The sequence below is a fragment of the Arachis duranensis genome, chromosome 9 (genome assembly GCF_000817695.3).
Source record: "Arachis duranensis cultivar V14167 chromosome 9, aradu.V14167.gnm2.J7QH, whole genome shotgun sequence".
In the NCBI taxonomy this organism is placed as follows: Eukaryota; Viridiplantae; Streptophyta; class Magnoliopsida; order Fabales; family Fabaceae; genus Arachis; species Arachis duranensis.
This window is the reverse complement of record NC_029780.3, coordinates 102,391,743-102,411,061: the sequence shown is the minus strand read 5'-3', so window position 1 is coordinate 102,411,061 and position 19,319 is coordinate 102,391,743. Positions and strand designations below refer to the sequence as shown.

At 38.8% G+C, this 19,319-nt stretch overlaps 2 protein-coding genes and 1 pseudogene across 5 annotated transcripts; 1 reads left to right on the top strand and 2 right to left on the bottom strand.

The window, feature by feature from the left end:
* Nucleotides 1–2,422: 2,422 nt before the first annotated feature.
* LOC127741596 (2-hydroxyisoflavanone synthase-like) lies at nucleotides 2,423–2,914 on the bottom strand (annotated as a pseudogene).
* Nucleotides 2,915–10,462: 7,548 nt separating this feature from the next.
* On the top strand, nucleotides 10,463–13,418 carry LOC107466578 (haloacid dehalogenase-like hydrolase domain-containing protein At2g33255). The gene is made up of 5 exons (XM_016085577.3): nucleotides 10,463–10,924; nucleotides 11,234–11,276; nucleotides 12,165–12,225; nucleotides 12,316–12,450; nucleotides 12,950–13,418. Exons 1-5 carry the CDS (start codon nucleotides 10,486–10,488, stop codon nucleotides 13,112–13,114), a joined length of 843 nt encoding a protein of 280 aa, XP_015941063.2. The 5' UTR covers nucleotides 10,463–10,485; the 3' UTR covers nucleotides 13,115–13,418.
* Nucleotides 13,419–13,895: 477 nt separating this feature from the next.
* On the bottom strand, nucleotides 13,896–18,957 carry LOC107466577 (pentatricopeptide repeat-containing protein At3g12770). Of its 4 annotated transcripts, none has more exons than XM_016085575.3 (7): nucleotides 18,659–18,949; nucleotides 15,444–15,539; nucleotides 15,210–15,329; nucleotides 14,998–15,076; nucleotides 14,673–14,759; nucleotides 14,369–14,431; nucleotides 13,896–14,205 (listed from the first exon to the last, which is right to left on the bottom strand). In XM_016085575.3, exons 2-7 carry the CDS (start codon nucleotides 15,497–15,499, stop codon nucleotides 14,128–14,130), a joined length of 483 nt encoding a protein of 160 aa, XP_015941061.1. In that variant the 5' UTR covers nucleotides 15,500–15,539; nucleotides 18,659–18,949; the 3' UTR covers nucleotides 13,896–14,127. The 4 variants fall into 4 exon arrangements, 3 of the variants coding, with proteins under 3 accessions (XP_015941061.1, XP_015941062.1, XP_020986516.1); XM_016085576.3 differs by lacking the exon at nucleotides 18,659–18,949 and adding an exon at nucleotides 15,822–16,393; XR_008002640.1 differs by lacking the exons at nucleotides 13,896–14,205; nucleotides 14,369–14,431; nucleotides 14,673–14,759; ... (1 more) ...; nucleotides 15,210–15,329; nucleotides 15,444–15,539 and adding exons at nucleotides 15,827–16,010; nucleotides 16,156–18,486 and having other exon boundaries at nucleotides 18,659–18,957.
* Between the last annotated feature and the right edge of the window lie 362 nt (nucleotides 18,958–19,319).

Sequence of the window (19,319 nt, the reverse complement as noted above, 5' to 3'; positions counted from 1 at the left end):
AACTTGCGGGTTGAGGCAGATGCCGGATCACTTGACTGGAGTGATGGGGGGAGGTACCTACAAAGACACTCCGACGCTCAAGTTAGAACGGATCTGAGAGGTATAAGGTGTGAGGAATGAATGAATACCTAGAGGGACCTGGGTCCTCTATTTATAGATGATGGTAGCTATCTTATCTTATCTTGTTTGGCTAAGATAAGGGAGACATTTGAATTCGAAAGTTGGTTAGGAGCTCTGGTGGGCCGGTTCTAGGCCTTCTAGAAGGGCGAAGCGGGTCGGACCTGGGTAACCGGGTTCGGAGACCATTTCAGGCGTAGGATCCGTGGGCCGGATTCGTAACAGTTGCCCCCGGAGCGAGAGAGTGAGGGTGCTCGGTCTCATCGCTGGAGGAACCTTTTCCTCGCCGTTTGTGGTTTGGCAAGGAGATTGTTATTTGGTTTTTCCAGTCGAGGTCGAGGATTTGGGGAGTTCCTGGCCGTTTCATGGTCAAACAAGGAGCATGTTGTTTGGGCGTCTCATCACATGCCGGGTTTGATGACCGTTCGATAATGCCATTATCGGCCTGAGACTTCATGATTAGGATCTTGGTGAAGATGACGGCGAATAGGTTGTTGATCATCTTTTTTCTGAAGATGATGTTGTAGGCAGTGGAGTCCTTGAGGACCACAAACTCGAAGAGGATAGTCTTCCTCTGGCTTCTGGTTCTGATGGTTAGTGGTAACACTATGGAATCATCCGGTTTGAAAAACTTATCTCTGAGTCCGGTAACCCAGTTGTGGTGGGTTTGCAGATTTTCGTTTCAGAGACCCAGTTTGTCAAAGGCTACTCTAAAGAGGATGTTGGAATCAGCTCTGGCGTCGACCAGTATTCTTTTCACAAGTCTGGTTCCGACTTTTGTCGAGATGACGAATGGGGCATCTTTCGCCGAAGTGCCGTGTTGGCAATCATTGGGAAAAAATGTGATTGCTACTAGAACTGACAAGATTGGTGCTTGGTTTCTTACGGCTAGGACTTTGAGATCCTTTTTTATTGTTGATTTTGACTTTTTCAGCGCGTCCTTTCCAATGATGACATTTACGATTATGGTGGGGCCAGTTTCCAGACTTTCTTGGGATGCCTATCATATCGTCTTCGAGTTGCGTCCTTTACGTTCTTGTGATCTTTCTCTTTCAGATCTCCGAGGTTCTCGAATGATTTTGACAAACTCAGGGAGTTTGCCATTCAAATGTCTTATTCGAGGGCGTTTTTAGGTCGAAGCAATCTTGGATTTTATGCACATATCATCAGTGGTAGTTGCAACTTGTTGCCACCTGTCCATTACTTTAGCTATCGCGCTTTCGTAAGGATACCTCGTTCTGCTATTTGGTGGCAGATGTCAGTGATGAGCGCGAGTAGGGGGTGTAGTTCGAGAACTTTCCAACCCTGGGTGGTCGGTTGGCGTTCACGGGTTTGAGGTACTCTTTTGGTGTATCTCTTGGTGGTGGGTTACTACGAGGTGTCGTGTTACCGTGCTGCCATTTGTTGGCGGCCACGACTTGGCTTACCTCTTCGCCGTTTATGTATTCACTTGTGATGCTTTGAATTTCGTGCATGGTCCAAACTGGTTTGGTAGTGAGGTATTTCTGGAAGTCTTCATTTATGAGGCCGTTGGTTAGACAGAGACTGACGACCGAGTCCGTGAGTTTGTCGGCCGTTAGGCACTCATAGTTAAACCTATCGAGGTATTTTCTTGTGCGTTGAACCATTTGATTGCGAAGCCGGCTAAGGTTATCGAGAAGGCCTTACACCGGACCATGTCGGCGGCTCCTTCCAAGTTCATCCTGGCCTCGAAGGCCATTAGGTGTTCTTGGAGATCTTTAGTCCTGTCGTATTTCATGTCAGTGGGCTTGTTGAAGTCCTTCGGGAGTTTGGCTCTCAAGGATTTTTCTGTGAACGGGATGGCTTCCATTATCACGTGCATGTTTCCTGCTCGTTTGGCCTCCTGATGGTGCCGTCAATCGTCTTCTCCGCGTCGGCATTTCGGATCTAGAAAAATACTGCGGTCGTGCCGTTTACTGTGTCGTTGCTCAGGCGGCTTGGTGTTCCTGGTATTGCGGTGAGATCAGGTCCTGGAGGTTACTTGGCTTGCGTGCTCCCGGTGGTACCATTCTTTGGGTGGCCTTTGGGGTTTTGCACCCTGAGGCACAGCTCTTGGATTATCTGGATCGCGTTCTCTCCCAGGCCGTCGGGTGGCCGGGCTTCAGTGGGAGGACGGTTGTCTTCTCTTGGTTATTGCTAGGTTGGGGTTGGTTGGCGATGTGCCACGCTTGTTATCCTCCCGTGGGTGGGAGGAGTGTTATCTTGGAGTTCGAGAGTTGGGCTTCGTGGGTTTGAGTTGGGGTGTTGGCTGGAGGATTGCTCATCAAGGTTCTCCGTCATGCCGTTACGATTTGGCAATCCCCCGCATCTGTGCAAGAACCTTGAGAACTTTCTTGATTTCTTGGCTCCTGAGAGGTTTGAGCTTGGCCACAGTGGTGGCGTTAAGGAGGTCGTTCATGATGAACTTCCTTATGAATTTTCAGTAAGGTTCGAATGGGGGATCATGGCGATAGAGTTGTCAAAGGTGAGGTGGCAAATGCACAGGTTTGGAACCTGGTGTTGAAGGAGGTGACCTCGTGGGTTTGGAGGGAGAGCTTGAAGAGTTCAAAAGAAGAAGCAACCATAGTAGGCATGGAGCCGAAGTAGAGGGAGAAGATGGGGCCATGGCGCTTGGAGAGACGGATGAGGGAGTGGTGAATGAGAGGGTCTAAGAGGTGGAGGTGTCCCACTAAAGGGAGGTGAGACTTTGGGCTCAGAGGATTTAGAATTTCACCGTTGGAGAAGGGCGAAGGTGCATAAAGAGTGTTATCACTAAGAAGGTGATTGCAAGTAACATTGTTTCTTTGGGATTTCGCCGTTGGAATAGGGTGAAGGTGTGATATCACTGCAAAGGTGATGCAAGTTAAAGAAACATTATTCCTTTTTGCTCTCAGTTACAAGCAAGAAATCAAGTGAATGAATTTGAGGATTGCTCTTCTGGGTTATCCACCATGCCGCTACGACGTTGCAAATTTCCCAAAGACGGCGCCAATGACCAAGATGTCTCTGGTACGGGTTGAGAGATGGATTGAGAACTTGTAGGTTGAGGCAGATGTCGGATCACTTGACTGGAGCAATGGGGAGAGGTACCTACAAAGACACTCCGACGCTCAAGTTAGAACGGATCTGAGAGGTATAAGGTGTGATGAATGAATGAATACCTGGAGGGACCTGGGTCCTCTATTTATAGGTGATGGTAGCTATCTTATCTTATCTTGTTTGACTAAGATAAGGGAGACGTTTGAATTCAAAAGTTGGCTAGGAGCTCTAGTGGGCCGGTTCCAGACCTTCTAGAAGGGCGAAGCGGGTCAGACCCGGGTAACCGGGTTCGGGGACCATTTCGGGTGTAGGATCCGTGGGCCGGATCCGTAACAGTTACCCCCGGAGCGAGAGAGTGAAGGTCCTCGGTCTCATCGCTGGAGGAACCTTTTCCTCACCGTTTGTGGTTTGGCAAGGAGATCGTTATTTGGTTTTTCCAGTCGAGGTCGAGGATTTGGGGAGTTCCTGGCCGTTTCATGGTCAAACAAGGAGCATGTTGTTTGGGCGTCTCATCACATGCAGGGTTTGACGACCGTTCCAAAGAAAGGCCCAGAGATCGAGTTTGGAACACATATAAATTACATATCAATGTATTTTAGAAAAATCTTAAAATGTGACTAGCCATATTTTTCCAATTAGTCTAAATTAGGAAGTACGATAAATATTTATTTTTCTTGCTCAAAATGCACGCCAATATTTCTAGCTCTGTCTCAAAACTCAACTCAAACAGAACAACGAAAGGTTTTTATGCTAAGTTCTAATTAAACTTTTATAATCAAATTATAATTTAATTTAATTTCTTTTTATGCACCTGCTAAGCTTGCTAATTAACTGTTTCTGGTTGTAAGTTAAGTGGAGGAATATCATTTTTCTTTTTTGCAATATCATAATAGGCTGTTGATTTTAGTAGTTACTTATCCACTCGACTACCTGTAAAAAAAGTTATTTATGTTTAAAAGTATTTGAAATTAAAGAACTAAAGTCTTCCCATATAAGCCAAACTAAGTTTACTTTATGTAGACAAGTGTATCAGCTAAACATAGAGCTATGCTTTTGTTGGGTACGGAATTGATAGATATTCAATTAGTTTAGATAAATTAATCAGTAATTGAACCCAAAATTAACGTATAAGGAAGGATAGATTAGACTTTAGACACCAAAAAGGGAAAATTTGTGGAGGTAAACTAGCATGTATACATGATGTGAAACAAGTTAAAGATAGAGAAAAAATTAAACATAAGGAAGGAATGCAAATTACCAAAGTCAAATATTAGAGACAAAAATGCAAAAACTGTCAAAATTTTGTGTGACATAGGAAGTTGAAGTTACATTTAAATATTTTAGAAATAAAACAACGTATATAGTAGGTAAGCTAAGTATGGAAAAAAGACATGAATGTCTAAGCCTACATGCAAGTGCTTTGAACTTTGAAATGTACGATGAACACATTCATGACTATGATTTATCATCATTATTGTCCACTGGAATTTAGCATTGCTTCACTATAAAAGCTTATTGTAGAGTACCAAACATTTCATCCATTGAAACCTGTTGAGATATTTTTACAATGATGGGGTTGTTGTGTTCTCTTACTTTGTTCATGTAGTTTTTTCTCCTTTTCCCAACCTCCCTGCTCACATATTATTTACCTTTGAATCATTCAACTACTCATCATCATGAGTGCCATTAATTTCTAATGTCTTTTGTTGGATATGATCATCGATTTGAAACACATGATGATTTCTTATGTCAATTTTGTTGAGAAACTATTTTGAAAAGATCAATGATTCAAAGATGAGAAAATCACAGGACCCAAAACCAGAAGATGACGAGCGAAAATCCCAGGATGGTACATGATTCTCGGCGATGGCGAGGACCCGAAACTAGAAGACGACGAGAGACGACAACCCATCGAGTTGCTTCTGTTGCCTGCAACGAGGATCCCAGGGAAGGCCGCAAGACCGTTGAAACTTCAGCGACGAGACGAGATGCCGGCGAGTGTGAAGGAGAGAGAGACGGTCTTTGAGAGTGTCAAAGTGATGAAGAATTTTTTTGATTTTTTTTATTTTTCAGATGCAATTTTTTTTAGTATGAACGATGATGAGAGATTAGGGTTCACGAGGAAGTAATAGAATATTAACAAAATTGAAATAATTTCTTCTAGTGTTGATGAATAACTAAATGTGTTTTGTTTTATTTGTTAAATTATCTAAAATTTAAAATTATAAAATTAAAGTTAGTTGAATTTGAAAAGTTGATTAATATATATATTTAAAAAAATCAAATGTTGACGGGAATAATATAATCCACGTGTCGTTTTGTTATTTGTCCACATTTTTATCGTATCGGTATGTATGAATTTATCATCATAACAAAGCAAACACCATAGTAAAATATTTGAGAAAAAAATAATAAATCCTCAAAGTGGTCCCCCAGATTGAGCCCGTACACCAATGTTACCCCTCAATTTCCAATTGCACTAAATATACCCTTCAGTTTGAGCTCCGGACAATATAGAGATCCTTCTACCCAATTCTGGTATGAGTCAGCAAGCGGAGCGCTGACCGGGAACTGCCAGCTCCATGTAGGACGTCTGAAACGACGTCGTTCTGCTTGTAAGGGGAATGAAGCAGAACAGTGTCTTGGGCAAGGGTGATCATTCATAAGTCTTTCTTCTTCTTCTCTTTAAACATTTCTTCTCCTCTTCCTCTAGAGAATGTCGTCACAATAGAACACCTTCACATTAGCAATTTTCTGAGTTCGTTGGCAGGAGAGGAAGGATGCCAACCAAAGAAAGGTACTGAACCAGATGGTACCATCATTGTGAGTATCAATAGGGTTAGCAATACTGTTACAAATTAAAATATAATTTTTTTGGATACTCATTGATGGTTCTTCACTTGAGTTATTGTTTCAGGTGATTTTGTTTGCGTTTGGTATTTTTTTAAGATTTTTATGTTGTTTGCGTTTGGTTTGCTCTGTTTTTTTATGTATGAAATATGGGATTTTTTCATTAGTGATACTCAGGTGAAGTTATGGTACATTGTTCGTGCTGCATGTGTTTAATTTGTTTATTTATATATCTTGCAGATGGATGAAGTTTTGGACATTATATTTCATCATGGAGAAACTTTTGAAAAGGGTGTTGATGGAAAGATGGGGTACTATCCTCATAATAGAAGCTGCCTGGGTGATGTTGAGGTGGATAGGTTGGATGTATTTTATCTGAAAAACTACTTTAAGGAGCTAGCTTATGACAGAATGAAAGAAGTTTGGTGGCTTGTACCTAGAAAGAGCATAGAGGAGGGTTTGAGGAAGTTAAACACTGATACAGACTTAAGAGAGATGTGTCGGATGGGTTCAAAAAACCAAAGTCTTGTTGATATATTTATTGAACATGAGTTTTCATCACCTGAACTACTGCAAGGGAAGGAGGTTATGATATATGTTGACGATCAAGTAAGGGATCATAGAGAGCAAGCAAAGAAAAATTCCACATCCGTCCCACACTATTGTGCTAATCCAAATGCTGAAAAGAATCCTAGTCTCCTACTATTAATATTAGTCTACCTAGGGAGCATGAGGTTAAAGCCTCAGTCACGGTGCCTACTAAACAAAAACTATAAAAGAAGGCTAAAAATGCCCGCAAACCAACTCAAACCAAAGTGAACAGGAGGTATTACTTGAGGTCTGCTACTGGGGTAGGTTGCATAAAGGGTCAGAAAAAGCCGCAAGATAGCAAGATGCCTGTAATGTTGTTGTCCTCTGATAAAGACTCCTCTAATTTTGATGAGAGTTCAGAAGATGAGCCCTACAAACCAGTTAGGAAAGATAGCTCATCTGATTCATGTGCTAGGGACCCTGTTCCTTCAACTATTGCACAGGATGCTAGCCATCACATATACATCATTGCATGGGCAATTGTGAAAATTGAAAATACAGTGAATTGGAAGTGATTCTTTGAACTGTTGCACCAAGAGTTGGGAGATTACAAGACACATGGTTGGTACTTTATTTCTGACATGCAAAAGGTATTTAACTTATTATGCCTATGATGAATTATCATATTAGTTGCTACTACTATGTTTAAAGGACTTGTTTAGTCGCACGATAATAAAAGTTAGGGACTTTTATAGTGAGTGAACAACAATGTGAGGGACTATTATGGTGAGTGAAATCCAATGTAAAGGACTGCTATGGGTCACGATTCTGAATACTTATGGACTCTAATTTGTAACAATTGATGGATATGAATGCCTAATTGTATACGTTAAACTCTGGGTTGAAGGGCCTGATTCATGCTGTGCAGGAGGTGATGCCTAATGTGCATCACCGATTCTGTGTATGACATCTTTGGAGAAATTTTAATAAACAGTGGAAAGATCTAAAGCTAAGGAGATTATTATGGGACTGTGTACGTGCCACTACTTTTGAAGAGTTCAAGGAACACAGGAAAAAGATAAAGCAGCTTAATGCGGATGCATGGGCATACCTAGAAAAATGGGCGACACATTCTTGGACAAGATCACAGTTCAGTCACAAGCCAAAGTTAGATTCAATTTGTAACAACGCGTGTGAAGTATTCAATACAAAGATAAAGGAAGCTAGGAGAAAGCCGATAATAATATTGCTTGAAGAGGTGAGGATGTTTGTAATGAAGACAATGGCCAAAAATAAGGTGAAGCTGGATAATCATGTGGGATACTTCCCCCAGTAATCAAGAGCAGACTTGTGAAGGTGAAGAAGGAATCTAAACACTGGCAACCAATTTAGGCTGGAGATACCGGCTATGAGAAGTTCGAGGTGCATGGACACCCTACAAACCATGTAGTTGACTTGGGAAAACGGCTATGTGCTTACAAATTTTGGATGCTAACTGGTAATATTTTTAAATCTCTATCACAAGTTTATTATAAGTTAATTAGTTAATTACTCTACCCAGTAACCAAATTACTTATTCACCAATTTTATGATATGAGTTTCATGATTACTTAGTCACCAATATGCTTGGCTGGTTAATCAGTTAGCCATTAACTTAAGTACTCAATACCTAATTACTTAGTGGAAATTTGGTTATTGTTTCTACTATTGCTATTGCTATAGTGAACAAATATCCAGAGAATTTTTGTCATAAGCTATTAATTATGGAGTCAAAGCCATTTACAGCCACCACATCAACCCCTTACCTGGCCAAATGGGAAAGATCTGAGAATAATAGACCTTTGGCACCATTGGTTAAGAAAAAATCGGAACAGCTCCAAACCAAGAGGAGAAAGGATGCGGATGAAGGAGGACAGTCTAACAAGAAATCAAAGCCAACTACCACTTTGAAGAGGCAGCTATGATCATTTACTTGCAAGTACTATCTGCAGAAAGGTCATATAAAAAGAGGATATCAGAAAAAGAGGGTTGTCGATGCTACAGAAGCTACTGCTGCAAAAGACCCTAAGAATGCTTCTCAAAAATGTCACTACAACAACTAGTACTAGTGCAATTCACACTGCAAGTACTATTGCAACTGCCACTCTAACTGCAATAAGAACTGGAACTGCAACAGCTTCTGCTACCGCTGCTACTGCTGATCCTATCCCTCTTGTGGAAGTGGATGTCCAGCAGGCTGAGATTGATCTATCTCAGCCATCATATTCTGAAGCAGAAGACTCCCAAAAGGTATTGTATCATAATGTTCATGTTATGTCTTTTTAATATTTGAAGTATTTTAATTTCTATAACTGTTTATGGTGTCATTTGTTTGCACTGCAGAATCATCCACTTAAGAAGAAAACACCAACTAGACCTGCAAAACTGCCACCTAGAAAGGTCACCTTCTCCGACAAGGTTTGTACCATTAAATCCAACGCAGAGAGCTAGTGATGCCACTGCAGCACGGTTGGCAGGCTTCCTCAAGTTTGTGCCCGCCCTAGGATTCAAAGGCCCAAGAAAGAAGTTATTAATGTTTATAGGTTTAGGATGTTAGTCTGAAAGTTTGTGTTGTTTTGTGAAACAATTATGACAATGTTCTATTTGTTTTTGGTTTGTTTATGGTGATTCATAAACTTCTCTGCAACTATGTTATGGTAATTAGGTTACCAGAAAATAGCTAAAATAATGCTAAATATCTTTTTTATTGTTATTGTCATCACTGCATTATTGCAGAACTTTATATAGACTAATGTTATTGTGGATTAGTTATGAATGATACTTTATGTTAGCAATCGTTATTATTGCTTATCCATTTCATAATTGTGTGTTCAATTACGTTTACAAAAACAAAACCACAGAAACAACCTACCAAAGAGCACAATCATTTGATCCATCAAAACCTTATATCAATTACAATGTTTATAAAATGGATTACATTAACATCATGGTCCTGTGCTGCAGGATTGATTCTATTCAAACCTTCAACACCAACATTAACACAAACACAAATAATATGAAAAATCTTAAATTAAGCACTTGGATCATCACTTTTACATTTTTTACATCTGCTTCCAGTTTACCTACCTTCCATGCAATGTTCATCTTCATTTCACCATTCTCATTTTCTTCATCAGATTTTACCGGCACCTCATCTTAACAAAATCTGTCCAATCAAATAACCTGCACTAATTCTTTCCATTAGTCTACAAATATACATCAAGTTTAGCAAACATTAAACTCAAATCAACAATACTTAAAATTTCAGAAAGTTAGTGCACTCATATTATAATTTGGACACCCAAAGAACGACTTATTAGAATACGTCTCTGTCCCTGACCACCGAAGGACCGGCTGACACCCACATCCGCACCACTTCGGAACTGGTCCACGCCTACTTCGCACATTGTTTCTTGTCCACTTTTCCGTCGCAGAGGACCGATTCGACCTTCTTGAAACGTGACTGTCACTCATGGCCGCAATAGGATCGACAAGAAGAAGAAGAAGAAGAAGCAAAAGAGTTATAGCATGAAGAGGAACAGATTCAAAAAGGAGGAAGGAAGAACTACGTTTAGGGTTTATAATTAATGCAAAGGATTAAATTGGAGAATTTTGGAGCATATTCCACATCAGCTGGCCATTTCATATTAAAATTGGGTAGAAGAATCTGTATATTGCCCGGAACTCAAATTAAAAGGTATATTTAGTACAATTAAAAATTAAAGGACAACATTGATATACAAACTAATCTAAAAAAACCACTTAAAAAATTTACTAAAAAAAAAAATATGACAAAAATTTCTTCCCTAAAGTTGACCCTGGTCTTACTTCTTTCGGCGTTAATACAAATAAGGCGCCTTTTTTTAACATTATTTTATGGCACATTTTGTTTGTACGGAAATACCGACCATGAAAAATGCGGTGTCTGCCTACAAAGCAGTTTCAGCCACAATCATTGCCACCGTCACTCTGCATCACGAACATACACACTTCACTACCGCCACTAATTCACTACCATCATCATCCATGCCATTGTTCTCATCTATCCTCTCCAAAACCGCCACAACAAGGTCTCTCTTAATGTCGTCTTCGCGTTCCCCCAAAACGCGCCTCAGGGGCGTCGTTTTCGACATGGACGGAACCCTAACCGTTCCCGCCATCGACTTTGCCGCCATGTACAGAGCTGTCCTTGGTGAACACGAATACAACAGAATCAAATCTCAGAACCCTTCCGGGATTGATATCTTGCACGAGATTGAGAACTGGACCCCTCAGAAACAGCGCAAGGCCTTTGAAACCATTGCTGATTACGAGCGCCAGGGTCTTGATCGTCTTCAAATCATGCCCGGTACGCATTGGAGCTTGTTTTCCCTCAAAATGTTGGGTTTAATTGTTTGTAGTCTTTTGTGGTTTTAATTATACTTTTGTGGTTCTTCTATTCTGTTTTGCAATGTTGAATTGGAAGTTGGTATTTTTGGGGGAGTTGGTTTAGTGGGGTTGGTGAAAGTTGATAACTTGAATTTATTTGTGTGAGAACTTGGTTTTTCTAAGTGGATTATTCTGTTTGAAGTGGAAAGAGTAGCATAAGTAGTTCAGTTAATGGTCTTACATTGGTTACGGTTGTTGAATTGCATTGCTTGACATATTTGTGGTGTAGGTGCTGCTGAGCTTTGTGGTCTTCTCGATTCGAAGAATATAAGGTCCATTTAAGCACAACATCTTCCTCTTATGTCGTGGTGTTCCAGTTATTGTGTTTAATCCCTGGCTTCTAGGTTGTCACGACTTAAAATTTTAAAGAATTCGGTTTCTATGTTATATTTATATCCTTGGTGTGAGTTAATGTTGAGTGTTTCCATATTGCTAGCTTTTGCTGTTTAAGTTTATGTGAAATAGCCTCATCAATAGTACAAAACCAATCTTATATTTTCCAAATTTATTAATTTCTTCTTGTTCTTAGGTCTATCTTCATAACATGGGTTCATGTTAGTAACTTTCTAAGGAATGGGTACTGTTTTTTGCTTAGATTGCATCCCCCCTTGGTTTTGTGCTCAGGGCTCAGTAATTCCCCTTGGTTTTGTGCTCAGGGCTCAGTAATTCCCCTTGACTCATGAGTTGCTGGGAATAATAGCAAAAAGATAATCTGCTGCAGGCTCAATGTATGTTCGTAAACTTGAGGCTTGGGTTCTGTACTTCTGTAGCTACATATGTTCCATATCTCGAATTGAGAAGGGATGAATGCTATTTTGATTATTAATATGGGGAAGGAGCATATATGCTGATATTTTGATTTTTATAATCCATGTTCATATATCTCTTTACAAATATCATGTTATTTTCATAAAATGCAAGACACTAAGTTGGTACAATCAGTTGTTTGTCTCTCTTTGGGCTGTGTATAGTTTATGAGTCATGCTGAAATCATTCTTAATATGAAGTTTTAATTTCATCATAATATTTGTCAATTGACTATTATTATTCTATAAAGGCATTCAATTTGTCTCAAGAACATTCAAGTTATGATCTGAGTAGTTATGCTTAAGATTAAATTACTTATCATTCATGGCTTATTATCTTTATTCCTTTTTCAGGAGGGGATTGATCACACGCAATGTAAAGTCAGCCGTTGATTTGTTCCATGAACGATTTGGGGTGCGTTTATCAGCAAATTCAGTTGTGCATATTCTGTTTTCCCTTTAATTGCTAAGCACTTCCATTCTACCTTTCCATTTGTTTCTGCAGATTACATTTTCTCCAGCATTAAGTAGGGAGTTTCGTCCCTATAAACCGGATCCTGCTCCGCTTCTACATATATGTTCTGTTTGGGATGTTCTACCAAATGAAGTAATAATGGTTGGAGATAGCCTTAAAGATGATGTAAGTGGGTTGCTTCATTATACTAACTACTTAATGCTTGCAGGATCTTTTAGTGTCTAATTTCACCGTTGATCAAACATCAATACTTCATTGAAAATAAATTGCAAAATCAAAGGCAGAACAGTAGTTATTTGCAGTTTTGCACAATAAAATTCAGAAAGGATATGAAAATTAGAAGATATTTCAAATATTCGACAGTCGAGTCGTTTCAACATTGCTGAGCAGTAATCTATGTGGTCTCAAAAGAGTTTTACTATCATGCTTCAAAGCAGAATGTGATTTATTACTGCTACTAGTGAGATTTCATCGTCTCTTATCAGGCATGAATGATGTGAAGTTGTGCATATAGTTGATGTTTTATAGTCATACTTGTTTCTAACAAAGATGAAAAGGGGTCCCTTTTCCATCCTATGCATGTGGTTTACTAATTTTGTGATATTCCAATGCATAGGAAATTGGATGGTAATTGATTGTTATTTCTTACTTGAGCATGTTACAGGTTGCTTGCGGGAAGCGAGCAGGAGCATTTACATGCTTGCTTGACGAGACGGGAAGGTATGATTCTCCCAAGTACGCTGATGTTGAACACAAACCGGATTTCAAGGTGACTTCCCTTGCTGAAGTTTACTCAATTTTGGAGGTAAATTTTGACTTGTCACCATGAGCCACGAGAAAGATCAAAGAAACTCAGCAGGACCAGTTGTTTTTTTAGTTGGTGCTAAGAGATCTAGACAAGGTGGCATATGTCATTGGGTAGTTTTTTATTCCTAACCTTTTGTAAGTTCATAAAACAAAATATCCCTGGAAATTTTAGGTTGCACGATGTAATTAGGTTCTATTCTTGATCACCTTGGTACTTATTTTCTTGTTTGGGAAGTTGCTACTCCCGGTTGTATAAAAGAGAGCAAAAAAAAGGTACTACTCCCTGGATGAAGAAACGCAAAAGTATTCTCATGGCGTTATGAGTATTACTGACTCTTTTCCAAACACAACCTAATTTTTCTCTTGGGAACAGAACTGTCGTTCACCCCGGTAGTAATGGCAAACTAAGAGAACATTCAAGCTAAACAACGAAAGAATAGAATTAAAGGGGAATTTGGAACCTTTATGGACATATATTATTGTTCAGCTACTTGTGAACCTCCAAGCATCTCATCTTCACGTTTATTTTCATTGTTTGCTTGCCACTTTTATACATATCTGATCTGGAATTCATGGGTGCATGCATGCCGATAAAGGCTGAAAAATGGACTGTCTACAATACTTAGTAAATTTTGAGAAAAAAATTATGTTGGATTTTGTCTGAGATAAAAATTACAGAAATAAAAAGACATTCGCAGTTTTAGGAAGTACAATCTATCTTTGTTTATTCTTGTTTCTGACTTGACAATGAAACAAGTTTCTGTATTCATTATCTTATATTTTGTTTTAGAGGCAGTATTGGATGACAATAACTTCTTTCTAAACTAAACATAAGCACAAATTTACACCATATCCAAATTTTTGCTGTTTACTTGAATCTAAAATGAAAGCTGCGCAAGAAATGCAACAATTCAGTTAGATGAGAAACCCATTCTAGATAGTAGTGTCTATAATCATTCTTCTGTTGGCCTCATGTGAATATGCGACTATATATTACATTACATAGTTTATTCAATGGATGAAAGCCAAAATGTTCTATTTTGGATCTGATGCGCTTATACCATGGCGCTTGAAGAATTCTCTAAATCCATAAGCACTTACGTCATAGTTGAACTGCAAGTGCACCAATGCATGAAAATCAGATAAAACATTAAACTGTTCTACTCATAAATTGCATATTACATTGCTTTCCTACCTAGGTATACATTCATTTCACACGTGTAGTTGATAAATTCAAAATCGGTTAAGAAAAATAATAATAAACTATTATACTTACTGGCAAGACCTTCACATTGTATTTTTTAATACTAGGATCAGCCACCCTTCCCTGGTTAGCTGCCTGTATTGAGGAACACAAGTCTTAAATTTCGATAAAGATTTACATGGTTATGTAATCACTCAAATGATTAACCTATGAATAAAAATCATACTATAACAATAGACTATTAAAAGAGAATTCGTTAGAGTTATAATATTACTCAAATGCTTAAAAAATCAGAGTATTCATTACAATTTCTTCTCATGAGCAAGTTAAGCAGTTTAAGTAATTAGACTATTAAAAAAGAGAGGAAATACTATACTTGTTCCGGGGTATGAAATATCTCAATGAATGGATACTCGTTTTTCTGCCGAGTAATACAAAACCCAGGATACTTTGGGCATTCAACCTGAAAAGTACCACAAATAACCAATTCATCATCAATAAGCAATAACAATAGAGTACGCAGATAAGACAACTAAGAATTTCCAAATGCCAAAGCTTTCAAAGAGATGGATTGTAATGTGCATGTCTAACAAGTAACAACATAATGGGGATGCTGTTATGCATAATAGTCATTTTTAACATTATTGATATGACTGCCAACACTTGCAGTTGCAACCAGGCACCAATGAACAATAACTTACACGCATGAACTTCACGTGTGGATAGAACTCCACGGCGGCTTCCTCTAATACTTTGTCAAGATGTTGCGTGTAATTTCCCCTGCATCATTCAATACTTAGCAGTTAATCCTAAATCTTCGCCGTGGTTTCTTTCTTCTCGTTCCATTTAGATCTAAAGTGAACTTCAAATAAGTGGTAATCAAACAATAATTCAAGGGCATACTCCAGATCACCTGATTGTAAATGCAACCACCATAGGATAACCTTCATGAAGGAGTTCAACAAATTCGCGCTCAGAGGTAAAATGAATAACCCGTGATGGTCCAAGATCCTTCGGGTAACCAGTGTAATACCTAACATTATTACCAGAAAACAAAAAACCCTCGGTGAAATTCGACACGTTGCAATAACATACACTTGCAGATTGAACGATAGTTGTTTACAACTAAGTAATAGCCAATTCATACTTGCAGGTTGAACGAAGGTGACTCATCATCCGAGTTAAAAATGAACGATCCTCCATTTCAAAAAGTAACAACGCAAAAGGTTATAATGCCCAGTTCCTGCAGAGCATGAATACATTAATCTCATTTACCATCTCAGTCAAACATAATGCAAAACAGTTCTTGCATGAATTCTCCTATGATATGCTTAAAGATTCAACTGAAACATTTTATCAAACAGCTAGTGAGCATTATGATAATATGATCGCAGCAATATTATTAGCGATGAATGTGCAAGTGAGTGTGGAAAATGAAGTGATTCTACGTTACTTCCAAGTGAAGATAAATTCTTCTACAATTTTATTCACTTCCCCATAACACAAGCAGAACAGAAAAATTTACCAAAATTTCTTCGCTTTCCCAGAATCCAAACATAAAACTCAACTGTATGAAGTGAATTAGCAAAACAATCGAATGGAGAGTTTGCAACTATCATTGGGCTTAAATTCTTTGGGCTTGGGCTAGACTTTAGCATGTTTTTCTTCAGGAGAATGCATTTTGGGCCTTAGCTCCTGAATTGATCCACCATTTCTTTTACCGTGGAAAACAAAAAAAAAATTATTAGGACATAAATCTGGATATCCACTTGTCTTATCTGAACCTAATTCAGACCCACTAAATTGATAATGAACTTAAAAAGTAGAAGACATGAGAAAGAGGGAGTAAAGAAATTTACAAGATTCTTGATAGTCAGATCCACTATTGTAATACATAATTCTAACTGATTAAGGTCATTTCATCACGTTATACGAAATGTTTCCCCAAGCATGATGGAACCTTAAGAGAACTTTTTTAAAGAATCATAAGCTGGGTTTTGTGTTCTTGCTCTCACTTGACCAATGAATAGCACATCAAATTTTGAGTCAGGGAAGATCAAGCATAGTATCAGAGATGGCTGACCTCTTTTTGGAAACTGATTTTTTATGTTTGCTCTCACTTACAGGCTCATTAATCATTACAAGGAAATTCATGAAGAATATCAATATCATCATAAACATCTCCTGTCATTACTGATACCATGTCAACCAACATTTCATAGATTAAATCAGAAGATGGATGAGCTTTGTCAGCAACCATAAAGGAATGAGTCTTTCCACTGATAGTTATCCAACTGCAACCTGGAACTTTTCTTAAGCCTCTTTCTTTCATCATTGTTCTCACCTCAGTTACCACATCCCATCTTCTATCGGAAGCATATGTATTCGAAAGTGAGATGTAATTCGAAGGATTTTCAGGTTCTAGCTCTAAGAGACACCTATACGCCAGGTCTCTTGTCGTTGAATTTCCATGTATTATAGAAGCACTTAAAAGAGATCCCCAGACACTTGGACTTGGATAAAGAGGCATTTCTTTTATGAAATTTAAGGCTTGATCAAGCCGGCCTGATCGACCTAACATGTCGACAACACAAGCACAAATTTCAATTGTTGGTTGCATTTCATGCTTAGTCATTAGTGAGTTATATATATCAATGCCTTCATCAACCAATCCTGACTTGCTACAAGCAGAAAGAACACCAACAACTGTTATCATGTCTGGTTTAATCCCTTGCTTGAGCATTTCATAATATGTGGCAACAGCTTCTTCTCCTCTTCCATGTAATCCATATGCAGATATCATTGAACCCCAAGAGATACCATCTTTGGAGTACAAAATATTGTCAAACACTCGTCTACCATATTCCAAACTCCCACATTTGGAATACATATCTATTAAAGCATTACATAGGGAAACATCATCATTTAGCTCCATTTTTATAGCAAATGCATGGACTTGTTTCCCACCAGTTAACCCAGCAAGCAAGCCACAAGCTGGAAGCACACTAACGAGTGACACTTTATTGGGTTGTGCTCCATCCTTTGCTTGCATCTCACGGAACATAACCAATGCATGCTCAGGCTCTCTGTTCTCTACATAACCATTGATCATCGCCGTCCATACATAAACATTTCTGCTCTTCATTTGATCAAACACTGCCCTACCAAGAACAACCTTACCACTCCTTGAATACATATCTATCAAAGAAGATCCTACATGAACATCAGAACCCATATTCAAATCCAACCCATTCTTCACAAGATAACAGTGGATTTCCCTCCCATAATCCCATTTCTCACTACTACCAGCACAACACATAGGCAAGAGACTTGCAACTGTGAAAGCATCAGGCTCAAACCCTTCAGATTGCATTCTCATAAAAAACTTCAACCAGAAACCATCACTGGAATAAGAACCACATCTTTCCAAAGCGGCAAACCCAGAAATTATAACATTAAACGAACTCACAGTCCTGTGAGGCATTTCGTCAAACACCTTCATCGCATCACTAAGCATCCCACACCTATTATACATTGCCATTACAGAATTTGCAACAACAACATCAGACAAAAACCCAATCCTCATGCTCTTCCCATGAACCACCTTCCCACAAATCAGGTCCTCAAGCTCGCCACAAACCTTGGAAACAGTTGCTAGAGTGTAATCATCGGGCAAAACGCTAGGACCCATTTGGTGGAACAATTCGAGTGCCCCAAAAAAGTGGCGATTTTTGGCATAAGCATTGATCATTGAGTTCCAAAGGTAGACGTTCTTGGCGTCAAGGGTCTCAAAAACGCGCCTGGAGAAGTTTGAATATCCACAGGTGGCGTAAGCAGAGATGAGCCTTGTGAGGAGGAAGGGGTCTTGGGAGAAGCCATTTGTGAGGATTTGAGAGTGGGATTGGTGGGTGAGTTTGAGGGAGCAGTGGTCGACGCAGAGCTGAAGGAGGCGGAGGAGGAGGTGGTGGGGAATAGTGGCAGAGTTGTAATAACGAGAGTTTGTGAGGCTGAAACTGAATGTTGTAGGGAGAATCATAATACTATGGCGAGAGAATTTGTTATGGTCTCAGATCAAATTTATGTAACAAATGTGTCTACATCAAGATAGAAGCATGAGATGGAAGAATTATCCATTAATGTGCTTCTTATAAACCCTTTTAATAAGCTATCCTCCTCCCATTAGTATTTATCTAAACATAAAAATTAAAAATGTAAACAAAACAAGAACAAAGAACAACCAAACAAAAATAACATACAATTTGATATTTCTAACAATATTCATAATTAGAATTCAGAGCTCAAGCATGATATTCAGTTAAAATAAATAATTTTAACAGTTAAAATCAAGGTTTAGTGGTTCACCTGAAAGTCTGAAACTGCAGCACTGCACGAAAGGGACTGGTGGGCGGCGGCAGCAACTGCCAACGAAGACGGCAACGAGCTGCTGGCAGGGAGGTGAGCAAGGCGAGAGCACCAGAGAGAACCGGTGGGTGACTGGTGCGGTGAAGAAGGAATGAAGCACGAATAAGAAGTGAAGACGCGATTCAGGGACGCCACTGAAGCAGGGTCGCAGCGATGCGTGCTTCTGTCACTGGGCTCCGGTTTTGATGGTCGCAGTAGGTTTGTATTATTAGGTGAACTCTATGGTTTAGAAATAAAATTTTTTCTACACATGAGGAAATTAAAGTGACATGCATTTAGGAGTGACACCTACATTGTTTTGTTTAGATTTGTTCAGACAAATGTATAAAAATTCAAATTTTGTCCTTTTTAATTAAATACATTAATTTTAATAAAACGTTAATTACAAATATGCTTTGTTGTATTAAGCCAAGGAAAAACTAAATTTTGGACTATAATGGATTATTATTTAAGGAACATATTTTTATTGTGTTTACTTTATCAATAAAATTAATAATTTTTTGCCAACAAGCTATAACTTAAATTGTATAGTTTCTTTATATTTATCTAAGAGGTCGTGGATTCGAGTCTCTCTATCTTCGCTAAAAAAAAATTAATGTTT